General features: G+C 43.5%; 1 protein-coding gene across 7 annotated transcripts in view; it reads left to right on the top strand.

Moving 5' to 3' along the window:
• The window catches only part of LOC138751357 (atypical chemokine receptor 4-like), a 71,288-nt gene that overhangs the window by 4,870 nt on the left and 40,664 nt on the right, over positions 1 to 25,754 (top strand). For 3 of the 7 annotated variants that reach the window (XR_011349861.1, XR_011349860.1, XR_011349862.1), the window contains one exon: positions 2,950 to 3,153. The exons of 2 other annotated variants lie outside the window; for them this stretch is intronic. Coding sequence is in view for 1 of the 5 variants with exons in the window: in XM_069913534.1 (XP_069769635.1) it covers positions 24,451 to 24,481 (31 nt within the window). In the remaining 4 variants the exon portion in view is untranslated. Of the gene's footprint in view, positions 1 to 2,949; positions 3,154 to 7,127; positions 7,272 to 24,396; positions 24,482 to 25,754 lie in introns of those variants that run through there. 2 more of the 7 variants (XM_069913536.1, XM_069913534.1) reach the window with 2 other exon arrangements.

Raw genomic sequence — 25,754 nt, 5'->3', positions numbered from 1 at the left:
GGAATGTGTGTGGCTGCAGAGGCTGCAGAAGGTCTGGAGCCAAATCCAGTGACTCACTGTGACTCTGAAGGGACTCTCTTTTGCTTCTCTTTCTCCTATTGCACCAGCCAATGCTCATGGTGACTCTTTATTTACCTTAAGACAGATAAAAGTTGAAGTATATCATGCATATTACATTTTTATGTATTATTATGTGACAATGAACCTTGAAAGGACAGACACGAGGCCAATTCACAAAACTGCTCAAGAAATTCAGCAAGACACACAGCGTGTACAGGAAGTAAAAGATAACCAATGTTTTGGCCTGAGCCCTTTGCCAAGGAATGAACAAAAAGCAGACAGGTTCCTCAATAAAAAGATGGGGAGGAGGTAGGAAGAGGCAGATGGAGGAGCACAGGCCAAAAAGCAAGGGGTTGTAGGTGGATACAAGTGGAAGGGTAGAAGAGAAAAATACTGACGTGATGGAGGAATGGGGTAGAACTCTGCATGGAGAGAAAATGGGGTGGGTAGCTGGAGGAAAGAAGAGAGGCTCAGGGAGGAGTTTAACAAAATATGAGAACTCATTACTAATAGTGTCTGTTTGGAGAATGCCTGCACGGAATATTAAGTGTTGTACCTCCAGTTTGTGGGTAGCCTGAGTTTGACGGTGCAAATGGCCATGAATAGAGATGTCAGTGTGGGAATGGTCTGTGCAATTAAAATGTTGACCTTTGGGAGGTCCCTGATATTGCAGCAGACAAAGCAAACATGCTCAACGAAAAGTTCTCCCAGTCTGAGTCCAGTCTCTCTGAGGTAGAGAAGGCCACAACGGGAGCACAACAGGTGCTGCAGATGATCTCCGCAAATTCACAAGTGAAGTGTTACTTAATTTGGATGGACTGTGTTGGGGCCAAAATGGTGGTGAGGGAGGAGCTGTGCATGCAAGTGTAGCATTTCTTGCAGTCATGAGGGTGGTTATCGAGGGAGTGATTAGTGGGAAGGAGTGAGTGGACTAGAGTGTCCTGGAGGGAGTGGTCCCTACGGTATTGGAAAGGGGAAGATAGGTTTGGTGGTGGGATCACATTTTCGATTGTGTAAGTTGCGGAAGATAATATGTTGGACGCAGAGGCTGGTGGGGTAGAAGGTGAGGACAGGGGAACCCTGTCCTTGTTGTCCCTCAGTGCTGAGGGAGCCAGGGAAGATGCGCAGAAAATAATGGAAATGCGGGCAAGGGCTGTGTTGATATCAGTAGAGGGAAGCCACAGTTTTTTATGAGATTGAGCAGGAGAAATGAAAGAGGAAGGAGTTGCGATGCTTGTCAGGAAAATATATCACAGCTGTGCTCAGGCAGGTCAGACGAGAGGGTTTGTCTATTGAGGCTATATGGGTGGAACTGAGGAACAGGAAAGGGATGACCACATTAATGACAGGCTGCCCAAGAGTCAGTGAAAATTGGAGGAACAAATGCAGGTCGTTAGCAGAGACATGCAGGAAACATTAAAGTTTGATATTTGGTGATTTTAATTTTCCTCATATTGATGGAGACTCCCATACTGCAAGAGGACTGCATGGCTTAGAGTTTGTCAAATATGGTCAGGAAAGTTTTCTAAATCAATCTATTGAGATACCAATAAGAGAGTGCAATACTGGGTCTCCTATTAGGGAATGAGGCAGGACAGGTGACAGAAGTGTGTATAGAGGAATGCTTTGAGTCCAGTGAACATAATGCATTAATTTCAAGATAATTATGGATAAAGATAGGTCTGGTGTTCAGGCTAAGATTCTAAATTGGAATAAGTAATAAAGGATCTAGAAAGCGTAGATTGGGATAGATTGTTTTCTAGCAACAATGTGCCTGGTAAGTGGAAGGTTTACAAAGGCAAAACTTTCCAAGTAAAGAGCTTCTATGTTCCTGTCATGATTATATGATTAACGGGCTTAGGGAACCATGGCTTTCAAGGGACATTGGGGATCCATTTAAGAAGAGAGAGGTGTATAGCTGGCACAGGCAACAAGAAGCAAATGAGGTACTTGAGAAGTATAATAACGCATGAGAAAACCCAAGAAGATAATCAGGAAATTGAATAAACCTACTTTGAAATAATGGCATTTTCCCTGACATCAAACCTCCTCCTTTTATCAACCTTTTACCAAAGCTCAATTAAATACAAAATAGGAGTTTCTCCATTTACTATCAATAATCTTGAATTCTGTTTATAAATAAAATGTTGTGGATTTACTGCTCCTATTTTACTGAGTTCTAGATTCAACCAAGCTGGAATTTTATTTAAATCATGCATTGGATTAATAAATCACAACAGGGCTGCTTTATAATAATTCATAAAATTGAGGAGTTGAAAATCTCCTAAATCATAATTCCATGTTAATTTCTCCAAGGAAACCCCTCACCATTTTCCCTTTTCATAAAAATATCCTAACACAAGCATTTAATTTCTTTAAAATTTGAGTATGTATCAAGTAGCAAAAGCTAGGAATTGTATTGCTATAACTTGGAAATCAGATACAGATTTGGGAATGCAAAAATGGCATACAGAAATTCGGAGCTGCATACCACTTGAAAAAAAATACTTATAACTTGGGAGATTAATACTGTATATTTTGGAAAATATGGTGCCCATATAAGGGCCGGTATGAATATTTAAATGAAACTCAGACATTCCCTTGCTCCTAAATGTCTCTTTACATTAGAAGTTCTATAATATGGAGTACTCCTGTCATGAATCTCTTGTCCTATACTTTTTTCTTTTTAGTGGAGGAGGGGAGGGGGAGGGATATTAAGGAGGTTCTTTTTAATTCTCTATCTTTTTCTATTTCTTGTGTGTGTGTGTATATATATATATATATATATATATGTATATATAATATATATATATATTAGTATTAGAAGTTTATTTATAGTAATGTATCTGAATTTTTGTGGTTTTAAATTTATAAATTGTGGTGACGCAGGCAAACCAGCTCAGTGCTTGCACGGCAGTGGAGCAGCCACGTCAAGATGATGCCGCTGGGTTTTACTTCTCTCGTGGACAGAGGGACTATGCCTGCGCACTTGGCTGAATCATTACGTCGCCACCAATGCAGAGTCGGGATTGACAGCCACCTTATAAGGCACAGTGCAGGCTTTTTCAAATAAACCGTTGGAAATGAAACTGACTCCAGTGTGTAGTCTCCTTCTTTCGTTTCCCCCCCTTGAAGCTACCACTACAGTTGGTGACCCTGACGAGCCCAGACGATTCTGGACTCTACATCATGGACATTGCAGCAGTCGATGCAGTGGCTATAAACTTACCGATCTTCCGGACGCTTTGCCCACATACTTGGTTCTGGCAAGTGGAAGCGCAATTCCACCTCCGGCAGATCACCTCTGACTTGACAATGTTCTACCAAGTTGTCAGCTCCCTTGACCAAGAGACCGCAGCCAGAGTGGATGACCTGATACACGACCCCCCAGAGAAAGGTAAATACCCAGCTCTCCTCTTAAGTACCTTCGACCTGTCCAGGCACCAGCGCGCCGCCAGGCTCATGCACCTAGACAGCCTAGGAGACAGAGCACCATCCGCCCTCATGGACGAAATGCTCGTACTGGCAGAGGGTCACAAGACGTGCCTCATATTTGAGTAGGCTTCCCTAGAGCAGATGCCGGACGACATACAGCTCCTGTCAGCAGATGAGGATTTCTCAGACCCACGCAAGGTCACGGCCAGAGCAGATGTTATCCTATGACGTACAAAACGCGAAAACTAGTCTGCCATAAACCAGGTGTCGCACCCCAACTCCAACTGGGCACAACCGTGGCCCAACAAGCCGGCAGAGGCACCAAACACTAACTGGTGCTTTAATCACCAACACTGGGGTGGGTGGGGGGGGGGCAGGCACAGAAAATGCAGCAACCCTGCTTGTTTTCAGAAAACAGTCAGGCCAGCTGCCACCAAGGCCATGGTTGCTGCCACATCAATACCCCTCTGCATGTCACTGACAAGGTTAGTAGCCAACAGTTTCTGGTCAACATGGGTGCCAAACTTAGTGTCATCCCACCAACCGCACTAGAGACACGAATGCGACCACAAGGCCCCACACTCTGGGATATTAACAACACCACCATCAAAACCTTCAGCACACGCATCGTGCAAATACTGCTCAGCAATGAGAAGTTCCGGTGGAATTTCACACTAGCTGCAGTGGACACATCGCTCCTTGGTGCTGATTTCCTTCAGGCGCATAGCCTGCTGGTGGATGTGAATGCCAAGCACCTAGTACATGCCCAAATTTTCCAAACTGTCCAACTTGAAGTTACCATTGCCAGGCGTGGCCACAGTGAGTGCCCTTAAGGACGAGTATAGCTGCATCCTGGATGAATTCCTGGCTATCCTCCAATCACAATTCACTTCCACCATGCCACAATGAGGAGTGCTACACCACATACCGACCCAAGGGCCCCTGCTCCATGCCAAAATCAGGAGAATTCCCCCAGACAAACTGCAGTTGGCCAAAGAGGAATTTTCTTGGATGCAAAAGTTAGGCATACTCCGCAGGTCCGACAGTCCATGGGGCGTCCCCACTAACATGGTCCCTAAGTCCTCGGGTGGGTGGTGGCCCTGTGGGGATTACTGCTGCCTTATCAACTCCACCACACCCAACCACTACCTGGTCCCACACATACAGGACTTCACAGTGCGAAGGTGTTCTCTAATGTCGATTTGGTGCATGGCTATCACCAAATCGCAGTCCACCCAGACAACATCGGCAAGACGGCCATTATCACCACATTCGGACTTTTCAAATTCCCCCGCATGCCTTTTGGTCTCAAGAATGCAGTGCAAACCTTTCAGTGCTTGATGAACGTGATGGGCAAAGACTTGGACTTTGTTTTCATCTACTTGGATGACAGACTTTTCACTCGCCTGTCAGAGTCTGGACACGCAGTCAACGTGGCGAAGTGCCAATTCGGGAAAAACTCCATGCAGTTCTTAGGTCACACTATCACCACGAATGGGGTGGCACCATCAGCGGAAAAGGTCACAGTCATAAACCAGTTCGCCCAACATCCTCAAAGGCCTCCAGGAATTCACCGGGATGGTTAACATTTACAACCGATTCATCCCAGGGGCAGCATGCATCATGAGACTACTGTTCGCCATGATATCAGCCAAAAGCAAACCCCTAGCATGGATGGAGGAGGCCAATGCAGCTTTCACTGTAACAATGAACGCCCTGGCCCATGCCACCTTGCTGATTCATCCCAGATCGGAAGTACTCATGGCACTCACCATAGATGCATCGGCAACAGTCATCAGGGGCCTCCTTGAGCAATCCTTCGAAGGTCCATGGAGGCCGCTGGCCTTTTTCAGCTGCCACCTGCCCATCCCCCCTAACTTAAATGCAGCACATTCAACAGGGAGCTCCTGGCACTCTATCTGGCCATCAGGCATTTTCAGTATTTCCTGGAGGGCAGGCCATTAAAGGACCCCTGGTCAGCATGCCAACAGTGCCACCTATCCTATTTATCAGAGTTCACCACCAACATCTGGCACCTCTCCAGCAAGGACAATGTTGTGGCCGAGACATTCTCCCGGCTCACCATCCAGTCCTTATCCCACGGGCTGGACTACTCCCGGCTGGTGCTGGCCTCAAAAGAGGAAGAGGAAACATAGGCCTTCCGTACAGCCATCACCGGCCTCACTTTGAAGACCTCAGTCTGCCGGACAGCCCTTGCACGCTTCTTTGATATCTGTTTGATGTCTCCACTGGCGCAGCGTGTCCAGTAGTGCCTCAGCAATGGAGGCACCAAGTTTTCAAGGCTGTTCATGACCTCGCACACTTGTCTATAAAAACCACAACCAGTATGGTAACAGAGAGGTTCATATGGCATGGCCTGAGCAAACAGGTCATGGCAGATGGCTCACAATTACATCCAGTGTCAAGCATCCAAAGTCCACCATCTTGTCAAAACTCCTGTCCACCAGTTCGACCCTCCGAAGAGATGGTTCAAACATATACATGTCGACATCGTGGGCCCACTGCCCATCTCCCGAGATGCCCGGTACCTCTTCACAGTAATAGACAGCACCACGAAATGGCCGGAAGCCATTCCTTTAAAGGAGACCTCAACTGCCAGGGCACTGCTCATGTATTGGATCGTGAGGTTTGGGGTATCAGCTCACATAACGACCGACAGAGGGGTGCAGTTTATGTCAGCACTGTGAACACAGCTCACAACGCTCCTGGGCATTAAACTGCACTACACCTCTGCCTATCACCCACAGTCCAATGGACTCGTTGTGCGTTTCCACCGCCACATGAAGTCAGCCCTCATGGTCCATTTAAATTGGCCCTAATTGGGTAGGTGAGCTCCCCTGGGTCCTACTGGGGATCAGGACGGCACCTAAAGAGGATTTACAGGCATCCTCAGTGGAATTGGTTTATGGCGCCCTGCTAACCCTGCCAGGTGAACTCTTCCCATTGTCCCAAGACTCAGGCACCGAGGGGAAGGCATCATTGCAGGACCTACAGGACAGGTTAGTCTTGTTTGTGCCCCCCCACCACCCCACACCATGGATGCTGGCCTGTGCCCATCCCCAAAGACTTATCAACTGCGGACTTTGTATTCGTCTGCCGTGGTCCGCATTCCACCCCCCTCCAACGACTTTATGAAGGCCCTATGCAACTCAGGCAAAACTTTCACACTGGACATTGGGGATAGGGAGGAGCTGTTCACAGCAGACAGGTAGAAACAGGCATATCTGGACCTCAGCATGCAGATCATACCAGCACAGCCCAAACGCCAGGGGCGACCACCTAAAGGCACATCCCCACAGTGCTCAAGGGCAACAGGACACTAGAGCCGGCTCTGAGGTGGGGGGGGGGAGGGGGAGTTTTGTGGCAGCGCACATCACGACACAGTCGAACCGGCTCCATGTGTCATGGCAGCGGACCAACCACGTCAAGATGGTGCTGCTGGGTTTTGCTTCCCTTGTGGGTAGAGGGGCCGCGCACGCGGCTGCGTCGTTACGTCACCGTCAACGCAGGTATGGGAATTGACAACCACCTTGTAAGGGACAGCGCGGGCTTTTTCGAATTAACCATTAGAAACAAAACTGACTCCAGCATGTAGTCTCCTTCTTTCATTTCCCCCTTGTAGCTACCACTACAAAACAAAATAAAAAAAAGTTAATCAGGAAGGCTAAAAGAAGACGTCAGATCGCTTTGGCAGACGAGGTGAAGGAAAATCCTATGGGCTTCCACAGCTATATTAATAGCAAAAGGATGGAAAGGTACAAAATTTATCCTCTTGAAGATCAGTGTGATCAGCTATGTATGGAACCAGAAGAGATGGGGGAGATCTTAAATGTTTTTTTCATCTGCAGTTACTCAGGAAACGAGCACAAAGACTTGAGAAGTGAGGCAAACAAGCAGTGGCATCTTGGAACCTATATAGATTAAAGATGAGGAGATGCTTGCTGGCTTAAATTGAATAAGGGTGAATAAATCCCCAGAGCCTGGAAAGACATTCCTTTGGACCTTGCAGTGGAAATTGCAGGAGCTCGAGCAGATATATTTAAATGTCCTTTGCCATGGGTGAGGTACTGGAGGATTCGAGGGTAAATAATATTGTTCCATTATTTAAAAAAGCCTCAGAAAATAACCCAGAAAAATTAGAGACCAATGAGCTTGACATCAGGAGGAGCTAAGTTATTGGAAGGTGTTCAGAGATGTGACGTGCAACTATTTGGTTAGTCACGGACTGATTAGGGATATTCAACATGACTTTGAGAAGGGTAGGTTGTGTTTACTCAATCTTAGAATTTTTCGAGGAAGTTACCATGAAAGTTAATGGAGGAAAGGCTGTGCATATTGTCTTTGTGGACTTTAGCAAGGCCTTTGAAAAGGTTCTACATGGGAGGTTAGTCAGGAAGGTTCAGTCACTCGGTATTCATGATGAGGTAGTAAACTAGATTTGTTATTGGCTTTACTGGAGAAGCCAGAGAGTGGTAGTGGATGATTCTGTTTCAGGCTGGAGGCCTGTCACTAGTGGTGTACTTCAGGAATCAGCGTTGGGTCCATGGTTGTTTGTCTTCTATATCAATGATCTGGATGATAATGTAATAAATTGGACCAGCAAGTTTGCAGATGACACAAAGATTGGAGGTACAGGAAGGCTTTCATAGCTTGCAGAGGGATCTGGACCACCTGGAAAAGTGGGCAACAAAATGGCAGATGGAATATAATGCAGACAAGTATGAGGTGTTGCATTTTGGAAGGACAACCCAAGAAAGGACAAATACAGTAAATGTTAGGGTACTGAGGAATGCGGTAGAACAAAGGGATCTGGGAATACATATACACAATTCCCTAAAAGTGGCATCACAGGTAGATAGGGTCATAAAGAGAGCTTTTAGTTACAATGGCCTTTGTAAATCAAAGTATTTAGGATAGAAGTTGGGATATTATGTTAAAGTTGTATAACACATTGGTGATGTCAATTCTAGAGTATTGTGTGCAATTTTAGTCACCTAACAACAGGAAAGCTATCAATAAGATTGAAAGAGTGCAGTAAACATTTACTAAGATGTTGCCAGGACATATGGAACTGAGTTACAGGGAAATGTTAAATAGGTGAGGACTTTATTCCCTGGAGCATGGAAGAATAAGGGAAATTTGATGGAGAAATACAAAATTATGAGGGTTATAGATAGAGTAAATGCAAGTTGACCTTTTTCTATTGAGGGTGGATGAGATGCAAACCAGAGGACATGGGTTAAGGGTGAAAGGGGAGAGGTTTAAGGTGATCATTGTGGGGAACTTCTTCACACAGAAATTGGTGGGTGTGTGGAATGGGCTGCCAACTGAAGTGGTGAATTCAGGCTCAATTTTAAAATAAAAAAAAATTTGAACAGGTACATAGATGGGAGGAGTATGGAGGGATATGGACTGGGTGCAGGTTTGTAGGACTAGGCAGAATAATAGCTTAGCACAGACTAGAAAGGCCAACGGGACTGTTTTTGTGTGTTAATGTTCTATGATTAAGAAAGAGATCACAGATATTCTATCAACCCAGTCATCCCTCCTCTCCCTTATTACTGCTGTTCCCTCCCTCGTTTCTCCACCTATCATCCCCTGCCTTTGCCACCCCACCCCCTCCAACTCTTTTGTTCGGACCCCTGCCGGCATTTTTCTCATACCTTGACAAAGGGCTCAAGGCTGAAACTTTGGTTTTGTATCTTAACCTTTGCAACATAAAGGACGCTGTATGATCTGCTGAGTTTCTCCACCATTGTGTGTTTTCTACTTCAACCATGGTGTCTACAGAGTTTTGTGATTTACAGCTGACTATTCCCAGCATTTTCTGCTTTACTTTAAATCGCATTTGTTTCCTGCCCAACCTTTATCTTTCACTTGATTTAACTAAAAATATAAATGATCTCTTCACAATCATACTGCTGTTTGTGGGAGCTTGTCGTACACAAATCTGCCACTGTATTTGATTGGTGACTGTATTTCCAAAATACTTTATTGGCTGTAGAATGCTGAAAGGAAAACTAAAGTAGCTTTGTGAATGCAAGTTTGTCTTTGAAAATATTGACTGATTTAACAAGTAGAATAAGGAGTGGTAACATCTATCTCTGACTATAAGAGAGCTTTGACTATCTATTGGAAATTCCCTCTATATATCTGCATTCTAATGCACTGACAGCAGATCTTGGCAGAAATCTGGACATAAAAAATAAACTACAGGTGCCGGAATCTTGAGCAATGGGTTGATGGATGGACTTTGCAGCTTCAGATTTTAAGAACATTGTGAGAAACACACAAAGTACTGGAAGAGCTTAGTGGGTCAGGCAGCATCTGTGGAAGGCAGTAGACAATTGGCATTTTGGGCCAGAACCCTTCATCAGAAATAGAAAGAAATGGGGCAGACATCTGAATTAAAGGGTTGTGGAGTGGTGCACAGACAAGAATGGGGAAGAAATTGAATTCTACCAGGCTGTGAAATCACCATGACTCTAATAAAAGTACTAATTCACTGAAAGAGAATTGTCCACTCTAAATTGGGGAATCAATCTGAATGGTCCAGGGTGGAGTTAATGTGTGTGTTACTGTAGAGACTAACATATTTTAACCTGTGCATTGATGCCAAACGGGTCAAAATCCTGCTGCAGTCGTGCATTTAAAGCACCTTTTGTGTTGCCAGCAAGACCTTCCAAATGCTTCGCAGGGAATGAACTACCTTTGAAGTGTTATTACTTTTGAAAAGTTGGAAAGCTTAATTGTGCATTGCAATCTCCCATGTACAGCATTTAACAAAACGATGGACATTCATGTACTTGCATTTAATATTCATCCCAGGACTCTGGGAAATCTTGTTTAAAGTGTTGCCATAGAAGTTGCCTAATTTTTCATATGAAACATAGCATCTCTGCCAGTGCAACATTCCCTCATGATTCCAGTGACCTGTCAGCCAAGAATTTCAGGAATTGAATATCAGCCTACAATATTCTGATTCTTTCTTTGGCTTGGCTTCGCGGACGAAGATTTATGGAGGGGGTAAAAAAGTCCACGTCAGCTGCAGGCTCGTTTGTGGCTGACCAGTCCGATGCGGGACAGGCAGACACGATTGCAGCGGTTGCAAGGGAAAATTGGTTGGTTGGGGTTGGGTGTTGGGTTTTTCCTCCTTTGCCTTTTTTCAGTGAGGTGGGCTCTGCGGTCTTCTTCAAAGGAGGCTGCTGCCCGCCAAACTGTGAGGCGCCAAGATGCACGGTTTGAGGCGTTATCAGCCCACTGGCGGTGGTCAATGTGGCAGGCACCAAGAGATTTCTTTAGGCAGTCCTTGTACCTTTTCTTTGGTGCACCTCTGTCACGGTGGCCAGTGGAGAGCTCGCCATATAATACGATCTTGGGAAGGCGATGGTCCTCCATTCTGGAGACGTGACCCATCCAGCGCAGCTGGATCTTCAGCAGCGTGGACTCGATGCTGTCGACCTCTGCCATCTCGAGTACCTCGACGTTAGGGGTGTGAGCGCTCCAATGGATGTTGAGGATGGAGCGGAGACAACGCTGGTGGAAGCGTTCTAGGAGCCGTAGGTGGTGCCGGTAGAGGACCCATGATTCGGAGCCGAACAGGAGTGTGGGTATGACAACGGCTCTGTATACGCTTATCTTTGTGAGGTTTTTCAGTTGGTTGTTTTTCCAGACTCTTTTGTGTAGTCTTCCAAAGGCGCTATTTGCCTTGGCGAGTCTGTTGTCTATCTCATTGTCGATCCTTGCATCTGATGAAATGGTGCAGCCGAGATAGGTAAACTGGTTGACCGTTTTGAGTTTTGTGTGCCCGATGGAGATGTGGGGGGGCTGGTAGTCATGGTGGGGAGCTGGCTGATGGAGGACCTCAGTTTTCTTCAGGCTGACTTCCAGGCCAAACATTTTGGCAGTTTCCGCAAAGCAGGACGTCAAGCGCTGAAGAGCTGGCTCTGAATGGGCAACTAAAGCGGCATCATCTGCAAAGAGTAGTTCACGGACAAGTTTCTCTTGTGTCTTGGTGTGAGCTTGCAGGCGCCTTAGATTGAAGAGACTGCCATCCGTGCGGTACCGGATGTAAACAGCGTCTTCATTGTTGGGGTCTTTCATGGCTTGGTTCAGCATCATGCTGAAGAAGATTGAAAAGAGGGTTGGTGCGAGAACACAGCCTTGCTTCACGCCATTGTTAATGGAGAAGGGTTCAGAGAGCTCATTGCTGTATCTGACCCGACCTTGTTGGTTTTCGTGCAGTTGGATAATCATGTTGAGGAACTTTGGGGGACATCCGATGCGCTCTAGTATTTGCCAAAGCCCTTTCCTGCTCACGGATTCTGATTAAAGAATTACAAAATGAGCCATGGGTGACAGGAGAGATGAAATAGGCCCATATTTTCTTCTTCTAGGAACAAGTTGGCATAGGTGAAGAAATGCCTGAATCATTTCCCAGAAAATGGCTAGTTCCACAGGGAAAATCAAATCAGAGTTTTGCATCCATCTGACTTAATTCCATTTACACTTGTCCTGTATCTCTGACATTTTCCTACCTGTGCCTGTCTAAATGTCTTTGAAATGTAAATGTCCCTGCCTTTATCACTTCTTCTGGCAGCTCATCCCACATACACAATACCCTCTTTGTGAAAAAAGTGGCCCCAAAAGTTTCCTCTCACCTTAAATCTATATCCTGTAGTTTTAGACTCCCCTACCCTGGGAAAAAGACTGTGACCATTCGCCTTATCTGTGCACCTCATGGTTTTATACAGCTCTGTAAGTTCAGCCTCCCTTACTCCAAGGAATAAAAACCCAGGCTATCCAACTTTCCCTATAAATGAAGCCCTCTAGTCCCAACAACATCCTAGTGAATCTCATCCACACCCCTTCCAACTTGCCTTGATATCCTTCCTGTAGCAGGGAATCTAGACTGGTACACTATACAAAGTGTAATCTCTTCAATGTCGGCAAGCAGCACCTAGTCCTTGTAGACAAGTCACTGCAAGCCAACATGCAGATACAGCAAACAATTAGCAAGGCAAATAGTGTGTGAACCTTTATTATAAAAGGATGGGAGACAGTTGCCTCAACAATGAATGCAAGCATGCCAAATGCTGTCTTCGCCATCCTGTCTACCTGTGTCACCACTTTCAGGGAACTACTGTATGTACTTCTACATCTTCATCTCTCTGTTCTACAATATTCCGTAAGACGTGAAACAAGAAAGTCTGCAGATGCTGTGATTGTAGTTAATACACAAAAGTGCTGGAGAAGTTCAGCAGGTCCTGCAGTATTTATAGGAGGCAAAGATATATATCCGACCTTTTGAGCCTGAGCGGTTTATCAAGGTACTCATATTGCTACATCTATTCAAAATTTTCCTTAATGTCAGAATGGAGTCTGCATTCACTACTTCAGCTGGTAGCTCGTTTCACTCTCTCACTATTCTCGATGTGAAAAAGTTCCCCGTCAAACACCCCACCTTTCATCCTAAACCCATGTCTTCTACATCATGTCTCATCTAACCTTAGTGGAAAAAGCCTGTCTGCATTTACTTCATCTATACACATCATAATTTTTATACATCAAAGAAATCTCTCTTCATTCTCTACACTCCAGGGAATAAAGTCCTAAACTCAGTTCTTCAATACCTGGCAACAACCAAATCTTCTCTGCAATCTTTCAATTTTATTGATAGCTTTTCTGTAGTTAGGTGGCCAAAAGTACACACAATACTCCAAATTTGGCCTCACCAATGTCTTATACATTTTACAATAACATTCCCATTTCTATCCTCAATACTTTGATTTACAGAGGTCAATATGCCAAAAGCTCTCTTTACAATCCTATCTACCTGTGATGCCACTTTCAGGTATGTATGTAGGTTCCCAGCTCCCTCTGTTTTACAGCACTCCTCAGTGCCCTTTCACTTTCCATGCATGTCCTACCTTGGTTAGTACTCCCAAAGTGCAACATCTTGCACTTGTACCCACTAAAGGCCATCTGCCATTTTTCCATTCATATTTGCAGCTGGTTCAGATCCCACTGCAAGCTTTAAAAACCTTCTTCACTGTCCACAATGCCTCCAATCTTAGTGTCTTCTGCAAATTTGCTGATCCAATTAGCCACAATATCATTGTTGATATAAATGACAAACAACAATGGACCTAACAACAATCACTGAGGCATACTACTAGTCACAGGCCTCCAGTCAGAGAGGCAATCATCTACTACCACTTCTCCTGCAAAGCCAATGTTTCATCCAATACTGACTAAATCCTCCTATCCGACTTCCCAGGTTGGGACTTTGTCGAAAACCTTACTAAAGTCCATTTTCATAACATTTATGGCCTTTCTTTCATCAACTTTCCTGGTAACTCCCTCAAAAAACAGATTGGTGAAATATGACTTAACATGGACAAAGTCATGCTGAGTATCTCAAATCACTCCCTGTCTATCTAAATAATTGTAATATCCGATCTCTTTGAAACTTGCCCACTACTGAAGTCAGGCTCACCAGCCTATAATTTCCTGGATTATTTGTGGTCTTTCTTAAACAATGGAAAAATATTAGCTATCCTCCAATTCTATGGCACCTCACCTGTGGCTAAGGACATTTAAATATCCCTGTCAGAGCCCCTGCAGTTTCTACACCAGCCTCCCTCAAGGTCCAAGAGAATATCTAGTCAGACTTTGGGCATTTGTCCACTCTCATTTGCTTCGAGACAGCAACTGCCTCCCCCTCTTTAGACTGTATAGATTATTGCTAGTAATGGCTTGTGGTTTATCTCTGCCATGAATGTTGGTAGATTATACACATAACTGTGGAATTTCTCAAATCCATAGACTGGACCTAGACACTCTTTCTCTATCTGCCCATACTGACATTCATATGTTGTCATCATTCTCCAATCTTCTCTCACAGCCTGAAGTAGAATGGCACCTATTTCATCTTGTGAAGCATCCATTGATCTTTTTGTCCTTCTGGACACTGGTTCTGTAGTCAGAATGGTCTTCAGTAGTCCCCATTCTTCTTCATGGTTGTCTGTCCACTTGAACTCACATTTTTTCTTGTAACAACTTCCTTAGGTACTTTATTTTGGAAGACAGGTTTAGAATGAATTTACCAATGAAATTGATCATTCCCAGGACTTGCAACATGCTTTTTTTGTCAGTAGGCCTTGGCATCTCTAAAATTGCTTTCACTTTGCTCTTGTCTAGCTCCACACCTGGCTCTGACAGTTTATCTCCCAGAAATGCGATTTCCTTCACACCAAACTGACATTTTTCCCTGTTTAACTTGAATCCATACTCCTGGAAACATTGTAGCACTTTAATGAGCCTCTCATTGCATTGTTCTTCTGTGGATCCCCATAGGATCATGTCATCCATGTACACACGTTTCTCAATGATGTGCCCCAGAAGACTTCCGGAGCTGAGGAAATTCGAAAAGGCATCCTCAGACAGGAGTATCAGCCAAACGGTGTATTTTTTTGGAATATTTTATTTATAAATTTTCAAACTCAAGAAATTTCCTTTGGCAGCAAGGTCACTTAAATCGGTATGGACTAGAGGGGCCGAGATGGCCTGTTTCCCTGCTGAAATTGTTATATATGAAATCAGTAACAAATTACAGTTATCCATTTATGTACAAGGTTCACCAATGAGTCCAAGCCACTCCCCCCTTCCCTCCCCCCCACCCCCCCACACTCGACAGACCATAATTACATACAACATTAAAGACATCTACAACAAAGGCTGGGAATATATCATGGATTTGTCATGACCTCAGAGCCAGTACCCAGGCTTTTACATTTTTCTTGACTTTACTTGATAGGGTGGTAATGGACCTCCCCCACCCCACCCCACTCCACCCCTCCCTCAGGGCCAAACTGTGTATTAAATGTACAGTATTTTGCATTAACTTCATGCAGTTTTATTTGCCAGAAGTTCTGGGATGCATCCAGTTTAGTGAAAAATTTTGCACCGGCCATCTCACTTGTAATTTCATCCCTGGATGGAATCTGATAATGTTCCCTCTTTATATTGGCATTCATGTCTTTTTGGTCCATACACACTCATAGCTCACAGTTCTTCTTTTTGACACATACCATTGAATTCACCCATTCTGTGGGCTCCTCCACTTTCTTTATGACCCCTAAAGCCATTATTTGGTCAAGTTCCTGCTTGAGGTTTTCTTTTAGTAGCACTGGAACCCCCTCAGACCATGCACTATTGGCTGTATCCTCTTTTAACTGTACCTTATAGGTGAATGGCCTAACTCCAAACCCCTTGAAGTGAATGGACATTGATCCAGTATTTCCTCTAGGCTGTTCAATTCATTGTCACTGTTAATGTGGTACACCTCTTGACTAGGCTTAAGTTTGCACATGCTTTGTTACCAAGGAGTGATTCATGACCATCTGGGACTACTGAGCTGTATAGAATTTGCATGAGTGTATAGCTTTATCTTCATTGCCCTGATGTCGCGCTCACAGATCAAATTGACCCTTTCCCCCTGTGACCAGCTTGAAAGGAATATTTGGTTCACTTATCCTGTTCGACTCTGTTCATGCTTGACTGTTCAGTGTCTGATGATTTATAATCTTCCTACACTACCGTGCAAATGAAGAGTGTTTCACTGAGGGCAGTTTCTTCTATAGTGTACATGCTTTCACTTCTGTTTTGTTTCCCTTTGGATAATCATTGCTTTGCGTAATGATTCTGCCCTTTGCACTTTTCCATAGGCTAGACATTCTTTTGGTGTATGTTGAATGCCACATCGTTAACAATTGAATGTCTCTCCAATTTTTTTGTTGTGTCCTTTATCTTGTTTTTTGTTTATGTGTGTGTCCAGACACTGTAGCTATGCCTTCATTTTCACTGGCTTTACCACTATCATCGAACTTTTTTGCATAGTCCAGAGCTATTTCACTGGCATTGCTCTGTCTCTCACAACACCCTCTCTCTCATTTTCTTATCAAAAATCCTGAATACAATTTGATCACGGATCAATGAATCTTGCAGCAATCCAAAATTGTATTTTCTTGCTTTTAATTTCAAGTCCATTAAAAAGAGTATCAAAGCTCTCTCCCTGCAGCTGCATGTGTGAGTGAAGCACATAACTCTCAAATGTTTCATTTCACTTTGGGAATAGTGTTCATCAAACATCTCGATAACCTTAACATCTCGATAACCTTATCAAAATTGCCCTGGTCAGCTACCTCAGCAAAAACAGATGTGTTGAAAACCACTAGTGCTTTAGGTCCCACCACAGTAAGTAACAGTGCAATCTTCCATGCATCAGGTTTGCTATCGAGTCCAATGTCTTGCAGGTTCAGCATAAATTGTTGTTTGAACAACCTCCTCTTGTAGTCAACATTTCCAGTCTAATTTACAGCGTCAGGAGCCTCTACACTCTCCATGTTTTCTACTGCTATTGACTGATTCTCACTCTGCACATTTTTGGTGCTTCTTCCACTCCTGGTATCCTGCACACTCCTGGTGCCATTTGATGTTTTTTTTTTAAATTGCAATAAAGCAACTTGGGTTCTTTTATAATAACTCTAGTTGATTAGCTCATGGAGGCATCCATTTTGAATCTACTCCGAGGCTACAACAACTCATCTTTGATTCCCTCTAGTGGTCAGAATTATGACTAGCACTCTATCGTTATACTTCAAGTACCTCATTTCCTCTTTGTTGCCTATACCTGCTGTTCTCTTAACCAAAATCCCTCAAAATCCATTGTTCCTTGGGCCTAACAACTTCCCTTTAATTCTGACAGGAACATTCAAACTCTGTACTCTCAAAATTTCATATTTGAAGGCCTCCCACTTACAAAACTTAACCTTGCCAGAAAGCAACCTGGCCCAATTCATGCTTACCAGATCATTTTTCATTCCCTCAAAATTGACCCTTCTTCAATTTAGAATCTCAACCTGAGGACCAGACCTACCCTTGCCCATATTAACTTTAAACATGTACTTTTGTCACTAGTCTAGTCTCATTACCTAATAGCAGATCCAATATTGCTCTCTCTCTCTCTAGTTTAGATCTCTACATATTGACTATGGAAACTTTCTTGAGCATATTTGACAAACTCTAACCCATCCAGTCCTTCACAGTATGAGAGTCCCAGTTAATATGACCACTGTAGCTTTTCTCTGGTAGGTCCGCCTCAATTCCCCCACCCCCCCCCCCCACCCCCCACCACAAACAGTATTCAAAATAGAATTTGCACAATTGAGAGAAACTGCCACATGAGTACCCGGCACTTACTTCCAGTTTCCTCTCCATCTCTTGTCTGTCACCCACCTTCTTTTCTCCTGCCTCATTGTAACTTCCATCTATCACACCCTCTTCCTTCTGTATGATCCGGAGTTCATCCAGTTTCCAGTTTCCTAACTTGGTTTGTATGGAGCTGTAGCTGGGCGCACTTCATGCATGTGCTGTCCCAGGTTTCCCACATCTTTCAAGAGGAACATACTACTGTCTTGGCTGCCATTCCTGCTGCTCAAACTGAATTAAATTCCATCAGCCATTCCTTGGGGCCCACTTTCGCAATTCATAGATATCCTGTTGTCATCCACAAATTAACTAACTGTGCTAACTGCATTCTCATCCAGATCGCTAATAAAGATGACAAATGATAGAGGACTCAGCACTGACCGCTGTGGGACATCACTGGTTACAGGCCTCCGATACCACTACCACCTCTGACTCCTCTCATCGAGTTGTATCTAGTTACCTATGTCTTAATGCTTTCATTTAATACTAGCTAAACTGACCACTTGACTGAAGAAATACAAGTACATCATGCACTTCCTTTCTTGTCATCTGTCACCTGGATGCTTAATACTCGAATCTAAAATTTGCACAAAATTTGTTTCAAATTTGGCTACAAACAACAGTGTGGGCAGCGTAAGCAATCACTGAAGGTCAACCATAGCAGCCTCTCCAGAACAGGATTATTAAGTAACTCAATAAGGCATCCTCATTGCAATGCGAGCTTGAACATTTCAATCCAACACAGCAATGCCCAAATACTAATCGTGAGGTTCCATCTGAGGGGATAATCTGGCCACAAGTTCTCTGATGCCCTACCGACCCACCATGCTGCACAAGAATTGCCTCCAGGAATAAAAAAAAACCATAACACCACTCACATCCCTTTAAGGACATGCAACTTCCAGACTGCAGTCAATGCTGTAATGTTGAAAGCAGCAGCAAATTGTACACAGTGAGCTTCCACCAGAGCAATCTGAAATTGGCAAGATAGTCTGTTTCATTGCAAAATAAACATTGGTCACATCAATGTGTATATTGTTGATCCCAGTTAATTCAGACCCATTAAATGTGTTAGATTCCAGAATATCTCAGTCAGACTGGCTGATTAAAAAGTCCGAGCCAGAGCCAGTTGAAAATTAGACCATTAAATATTTGCTGTTTTCTCCATCAGACTGCAAAATCCTGCAACAGACAAAGTAAGCAGGAGGGGGAAACACTGGTTATGTGACTTCCGACCGCAGAAAAGGCACTGAGGAGATTCAAAATGAATTCACAAAGTGAACAAGAAACAACTGTTTCTAGTGACTGGTGCCTGGAAGTCAAGATATGTGGCAAAAGGAGGAGGAAAAACAAGGAGAAGGAGAAATGTAACACATGCTTGAGCATACTCTGAGGCACATTCTAGGATACAATTCAGAATGGAATTCACAATAGACAAACATCCTGGAGAAATTCAGCAGACCACGCAGCATCCATTACCTGACGAAGGGCCCAGGCCCAAAATGTTGATTACTCTTTGCTTCCTATGGATGCTGCGTGACCTGCTGAGTTTCTCCAACACACTTGCATATTGCACTCAACAGCATCTACAGACTTTCTTATTTAACTCCATTCAGCTGCTCCTGCTCCTGTGCTCTCTTCAGGATGAAGTGAAGGATGCTTACACTGTGTAATGATAGAGTGCTAGTGATAATCCTGACCACTAGAGGGAATCAGAAACAAGTTGTTGTAGCTAGGAGTAGATTAAAAATGGATGCCTTCATGAGGTCGTGAGTTCTAAAGCTAATAAATTATAGTTATACCAGGAGTGTGCATGGTATCAGGAGTGGAAGAAATACCAGGAGCATGCGGAGTGAATATCAGTTGAGAGCAGCAGAAAACATGGAGAGTGCAAAGACTCCTGACACTGTAAATTGGACTGGAAATGTTGACCATGAGTAAAGATTGTTCAAAGAACAATTTCTGCTGTACCTGCAAGACAGTGGACTTGATAGCAAACTTAATGCACAGAAGATTGCACTGTTACTTACTGTGGTGGGACCTAAAGCACTCGAGGTTTTCAACATGTTTGTTTTTGCTGAGGCAGCTGAACAGAGCAATTTTGACAAGGCTATTGAGATCTTTGATGAACACTGTTCACCAATGAAAAATGAAACATTTGAGAGGTACCTGTTTCACTCGTGCACGCAGCTGCAGGGAGAGGGCTTTGATTACTTTTCAACAGACTTGAAATTAAAAGCAAAATCATGCAATTTTGGACTGTTGCAATATTCAATGATCTGTGATCAAATTGTGTTCGGGATTATTGATAAGAAACTGAGAGAGAAGTTGCTGTGAGAGACAGAGCTTACCTTAGCTGGAGCTGTGAAGATACGCCACACCAGTGAAATAGTTTCGCAATATGCGAGAAAGTTCAGTGATAGTGCAAAAGCCAATGAAAATAAAGGCATGGTCATAGTCACAGGGTCTGGACACACACACAAACAAAAATGAGATAGAGGAAACAACAAAAAGGTGGAGAGATATTCAAATGAAAATGATGTGGCATTCAACATGCACCAAAACAATGCCCAGCCTATGGAAAAGTCTCTAATAAGCACAAAGGGCAGAATCATTATGCAAAGCAACGTTTTTCCAAAGGGAAACAAAACAGAAGTGAAAGTGTACACTATACACATGATAGAAGAAACTGTCACATTTGTGGCCCGAAATGTGAAGTTAATAAAACATCAAACACAAGTTTTATCAGGTAAACTTCTCAGTGTCTTTATTTTCCCTTTCCCTTTGTTCTCCTGCTTGTGCTCTTATCTCTCTCTCATACCACGTGACTTCCGGTACATCTCATACATATTCATTATCATGACATCCCTCCTTTAATCAGAAATAAATTTTACCTTCACTTATCAATATCCCTCGGAAACCTACAAACATCGTAACTAATGGTAATACTATAACTCAACTACATAAAATTTACTTCCTACAGCACTCATACATGCACTTTATGATATAAGATTAAAATACTGTCCCAAAGTTCTTATTAAAACTATGGCACAAAGTCTTCGTATCGTTTGGGCGCTTTCCGGTTTCGTTTCGGCCTGCCTGCGATATTGTCGTCGCTTCTCGGTTGTTCACTCTCGGCGTCGGAAATACTGTTCGCCACGGCTTCGGGTGTTTCTGGCGCTCTAGTCACTTCATCAGGAATGCTGGTAACTGCCTCTGGAACATCATCAGGTCTCTCAGTTTCAGCATCTCGTATTGGCCTTTCAACCTCTTCGCTCGATGTATCTCTGGACTGGTACCTTTTTACACCTGATACATTTCTCTTATACAGGACTCCAGTCGGAGACTTGACTGTCACCATACTGCCTCTTCTGGATACGACAGTATAGGGTTGATGGTAATAAGGTGTGTCTAGCTTACCACCAGTTTCATGCCTCACTAGAACATTATCTCCTGGCATGATGTCTGAGTACTTGGCTCCACGTTTCGAATCTGTGTACAGCTTTGCTGCACCTTTCTTCTCAGCATCGTGGTCCCTCATCTCCTGGTCGTCTCGGATTTCCTTTATTTCTGGCATTTTTGTGCGGATTTTTCTCCCAAAAAATGCTTCTGCAGGACTTTTTCCAGTGGTTGCATGAGGCGTTGCTCGATAGACAGCCACATAAGATAGCAATGCTTCTTGCCAATTTTGTCCTTCTGCGTGTGCAATTCTCAATCGTTTTTCAATGGACTGATTTTGTCTCTCTACTTCTCCGTTGGCTTGCGGCCATTTCGGAGTTACTTTATGATGATGGATACCTGTGGTCCTCATGTATTCCGCAAATGTCTCTGAAATGAATTGTGGACCATTGTCAGAGTATAATGTAACAGGTAATCCATATCTTGCGAATATCTCTGCTAACGCTTGTATTGTTTTTTCAGTGGTTGTGGACTTCAACACCACGTACTCATAGTATCTGCTGTAGTAATCTATCACTACCATAATTGATTCACCCGTCGGTAAAGGTCCAAGAAAATCAACAGCTACGTCGATCCATGGTCCTGTCGGGAGTTGCATACTCCGGATCGGTTCTGGCGGATTACTCCTACTTGTGATTTGACATCCGTGACAAGTTTTAACAAATTTCTCTGTGTCTTTATCACAACCTGGCCACCATACCTTGGTCCTGAGGTTTTGCTTGGTACCAACAATACCTAGGTGTCCTTCATGCGCTAAGGATACGATCTTCGGTCTCAATCTTTGCGGTATCACCAATCTGCAACCTCTCAATATACACTGTCCGATGCAACAAAGTTCGTCTCTAATGGGAATGTAAGCCTTGTGAGTACACTTGTCCCATTGTCCACTCTGTATGCATTCTCTTACTTCCCTGAGTTCTGGATTACGTTCGGATTCTCTCTCGACTTCCTTCGTAGTCACAGCTTTCAGTGTCAACTGAATAGCTACGAAGCGTACAAAGCTCTCTGTTTCAGTTCCCAATTCTGACTTGGATTGTGGACCACCATCCTTCACCAATCTGGACAGCAATGTTTGTTTTCCCTGCAATGTGGATTACTTTATATTTGTAGGGTTGTAGTCTGAGTACCCATCTCTCTATTCTGGCACATGGTTTGGATCTAGGTGCATAGATCGCCTCTAATGGCTTATGATCTGTGATGAGTTCAAATTCAATGCCGTATAAATATGCATAGAACCTCTCACAGGCCCATACAAGCCCGAGTGCTTCTTTCTCTGTCTGAAAGTATCTTCTTTCCACATCTGATAATGATCTGCTGGTATAGGCAATGATTCTTGGTCCTCCATCATGCATCTGGACCAACACGGCTCCTAAACCAACCGGGCTGGCATCCGCTATGACTTTGGTTGATGCCGCCGGATCATAATATCCAAGAGTTTTTGCATCTGTCAGGCTTTGCTTCAGCGCTGTGAACGCTTTCTTCTGCTCAGATCCAAAATGAAATGGTATACCTTTCCTGGTTAGTTTCCTTAGTGGTTCTGCCACTGTAGCGAAATTAGGAATGAACTTTGCACAAAAATTGACCAATCCCAGGAAACTCCTCACCTCTGTTGCGTTCTGAGGTGCACGTGCCTCTGCAATAGCTTTCACCTTGGCCTCTGCAGGGTTTAGTCCTTCCCGTGTAAGTCTGTGGCCCATGAAGTCCATTTCTGACACACCGAACTGGCACTTGTTTCCATTCACGGTAAGGCCTGCCTCCTGTAGTCTAGATAGTACATGCCTCAACCGTTTGTCATGCTCTTCCTTCGTTGGTGCATGGACTATGATGTCGTCAGAAATGTTAGCAACTCCAGGAATGCCTTGAATCACTCGATGGATTTCATACTGGTAGATCTCCGAAGCTGCATTAATTCCAATGATAGTCTCTTGTAATGATACAATCCACAGTGAGTTACAAATGTTGTTACATCTCAGGAACCTGGATCCAGCTCTAATTGATGATAGCCCCTTTTCAGATCAATTTTTGAGAATACCTTGCTGGTAGTTAGTTCTTGAAGTATTTCCTCCACTGTTGATATAGGGTGTCATTCTCTAATTATAGCTTCATTGGCCATTCCCATGTCAACACATAGTCTTATGTCACCCTTTGGTTTGGGCACAATCACTACGGGACTGACCCATTGTGTCGAATGTTCCACCGGTTCAATAATGTCTTGTTTGATCAATTCTTTAATTTTGGCTTCGACTTTCCCATGAAGTCCAAACGGAGTTTGGCGCATTGGTTGTGCCTTGGGTTTGACCGTTTCATCTACCGCTAGCTTCAATTGTCGACCTTTCAGCTTTCCTACTCCTTGGAAGGCTGCGGGGAATTCTTGCTTCATATCCTCGTATGACTGAATTGAATTGACACAAGCTCCAATATGAAGTATTGCCAGGTCTTGCGCTGTGCTTGTACTCAGCAATGGTTCTCCCATCTCTTCTATGACCATAAACTCTGCTTCGGTGTACTTATCTCCAGCTTCAACAGTTGCAGTAAAACATCCAATGGTCTGCAATGGCTTGGTTGCTGTGTATGGATACAGTTTCTTGGAATACTTCTTTAAGGTACAGATGATCTTTTTCCTTTTCAACTTCTCCCATAAATGTCGATCAATCACATTACTGTCACTGCCTGAGTCTACAATGACCTGCACTGTCACTCCACCAATGATCACTGGGACCTTCTCATGATGTACTTCATTCAACGTAAATTGGTAACAACTCTGTTCCTCCTGGGTATCATCATCGTCACCGTCTATCTGGTGAATGGTGTCTTTCTTTCCAGGATACTTTCCTTCCCCCCAGGCTCTACTTCCTACATTCTAATATCCATTTCTTATCCTGTTCATACTGGCTTTATTCATTACACATATATCTATATCAGTTTCCTCATCTTCATATTTTTATATCAGTTTTACTCATCTCTCACAATGACAAAATATGTGAAAACTTGAGCTTAGTCAAGAGGGTGTTATCCAGGGGAACAACACAGTGATGCAGGCAATGAGAGTTCCACAGAGACAGATGTGAATCTCCATGTGAACCTGATCATTGAATTTCTTCCTGTATCTGACATGAAATCTAAGCAGATCACAGCTGAAACAGAACAGGACACAGTTCTACAGAAGGTCATGAAGAATCTGAATGAAGGATGGCCTAAAGGTGAATGTCAGCCATACTACAACATCACAGCTCAGGTGAGTGTTGTCAGTCAGACAGAGCAGAATTGTCATTCCTCAAATCACTGAGCAAGAGATGGAATGGAAAAATGCAAGAGGAGGGCCAGGGATAAATGTTTATTGGCCAGGGATAAATGCTGACATTGACAAAATGGTTTCAAGCTGTGAGACTTGTTTGAAACATCACGCAAAGCAGACAAAGGAACCCATAATCATAACTGACTTACCAGTGGAACCATGGCAGAAAGTTGGGACTGATCTGTTCCACATGGATAGAAATAATTACTTGATGGCTATTGACTCTTTATCAAACTATCCAGAGATTGTGCTGCTTCCTAACATGTCTGATACTTGTGTGATCAAATATAGGAAATCAATCTTTGCAAGACATGGAATTCCTCAAATTGTCCATAGCGACAATGGACCATGCTATCGTTGTGGAGAATTCCAGAACTTTGCAGCAGAGTTTGATTTTTGACATGTGACTTCAATTCCTCTGCATCCACAGTCAAACAATAAAGCAGAGAATAGAGTTCACATAGTTAAACAGTTGCTCAAGAAGGCACAAGACAATGGCTCAGATCCTTGTCTAGCACTATTGAGTTACAGAGCTTCACCACTTGAACATAGCATGTCACCTGCTGAGCTTTTGATGGGATGTAAACTATGCATTACACTTCTATACGCTGCAGACCCAAACCAGATCAGAGATGTCAAACGGAAACAGAAGTGTCTGTAATGGAGACAAAAAGCAGGTATCAAAACATATGGATACTGGGCTTAAAAGAAGGCATGGAGCCCAGCCAGCTGACTGACTTCTTTTCAGATTTGCTTTTGGAGATTTTCAGGAGGGAGTTATTTTCTACTAAGCCCGAGCTCCACAGAGCACACCGATCCTTATGTCCGAAGCCAGCTTCTGGACAAAGACCGTGGTTGGTAATTCACTGGTTCCATCATTATCAAGTTAAAGACCGGGTAATTCATGGGGCAACAAATTAGACTTGTTGAAGATCTCAGTCCTGAAGTTTTGAAGATGCAAAAAGAATACAAAAAAGCTATTGCTGAGCTGTATAAGAAAGGCTTTAAAGCTGCTTTACTATATCCAGCTCGTCTGCGGATAATCTATAAGGACGTTCATAAGGAATTTCTGCAATCGGTGGCAGAGACATGAAGAGTTTTGATTGAATGATACTTCTTTAACTTCAAGTCTGATAAAAATTTGAATTGTTGTTGCTGTCTGAAGTTTTTCTGTGGTTGAGAATCTTTGTTTTGTCTTTGTTTTATTTTGTGA

Source organism: Narcine bancroftii, chromosome 1 (assembly GCF_036971445.1).
Source record: "Narcine bancroftii isolate sNarBan1 chromosome 1, sNarBan1.hap1, whole genome shotgun sequence".
Lineage (NCBI taxonomy): Eukaryota > Metazoa > Chordata > Chondrichthyes > Torpediniformes > Narcinidae > Narcine > Narcine bancroftii.
This window is presented reverse-complemented; position numbering and strand designations above follow the sequence as displayed.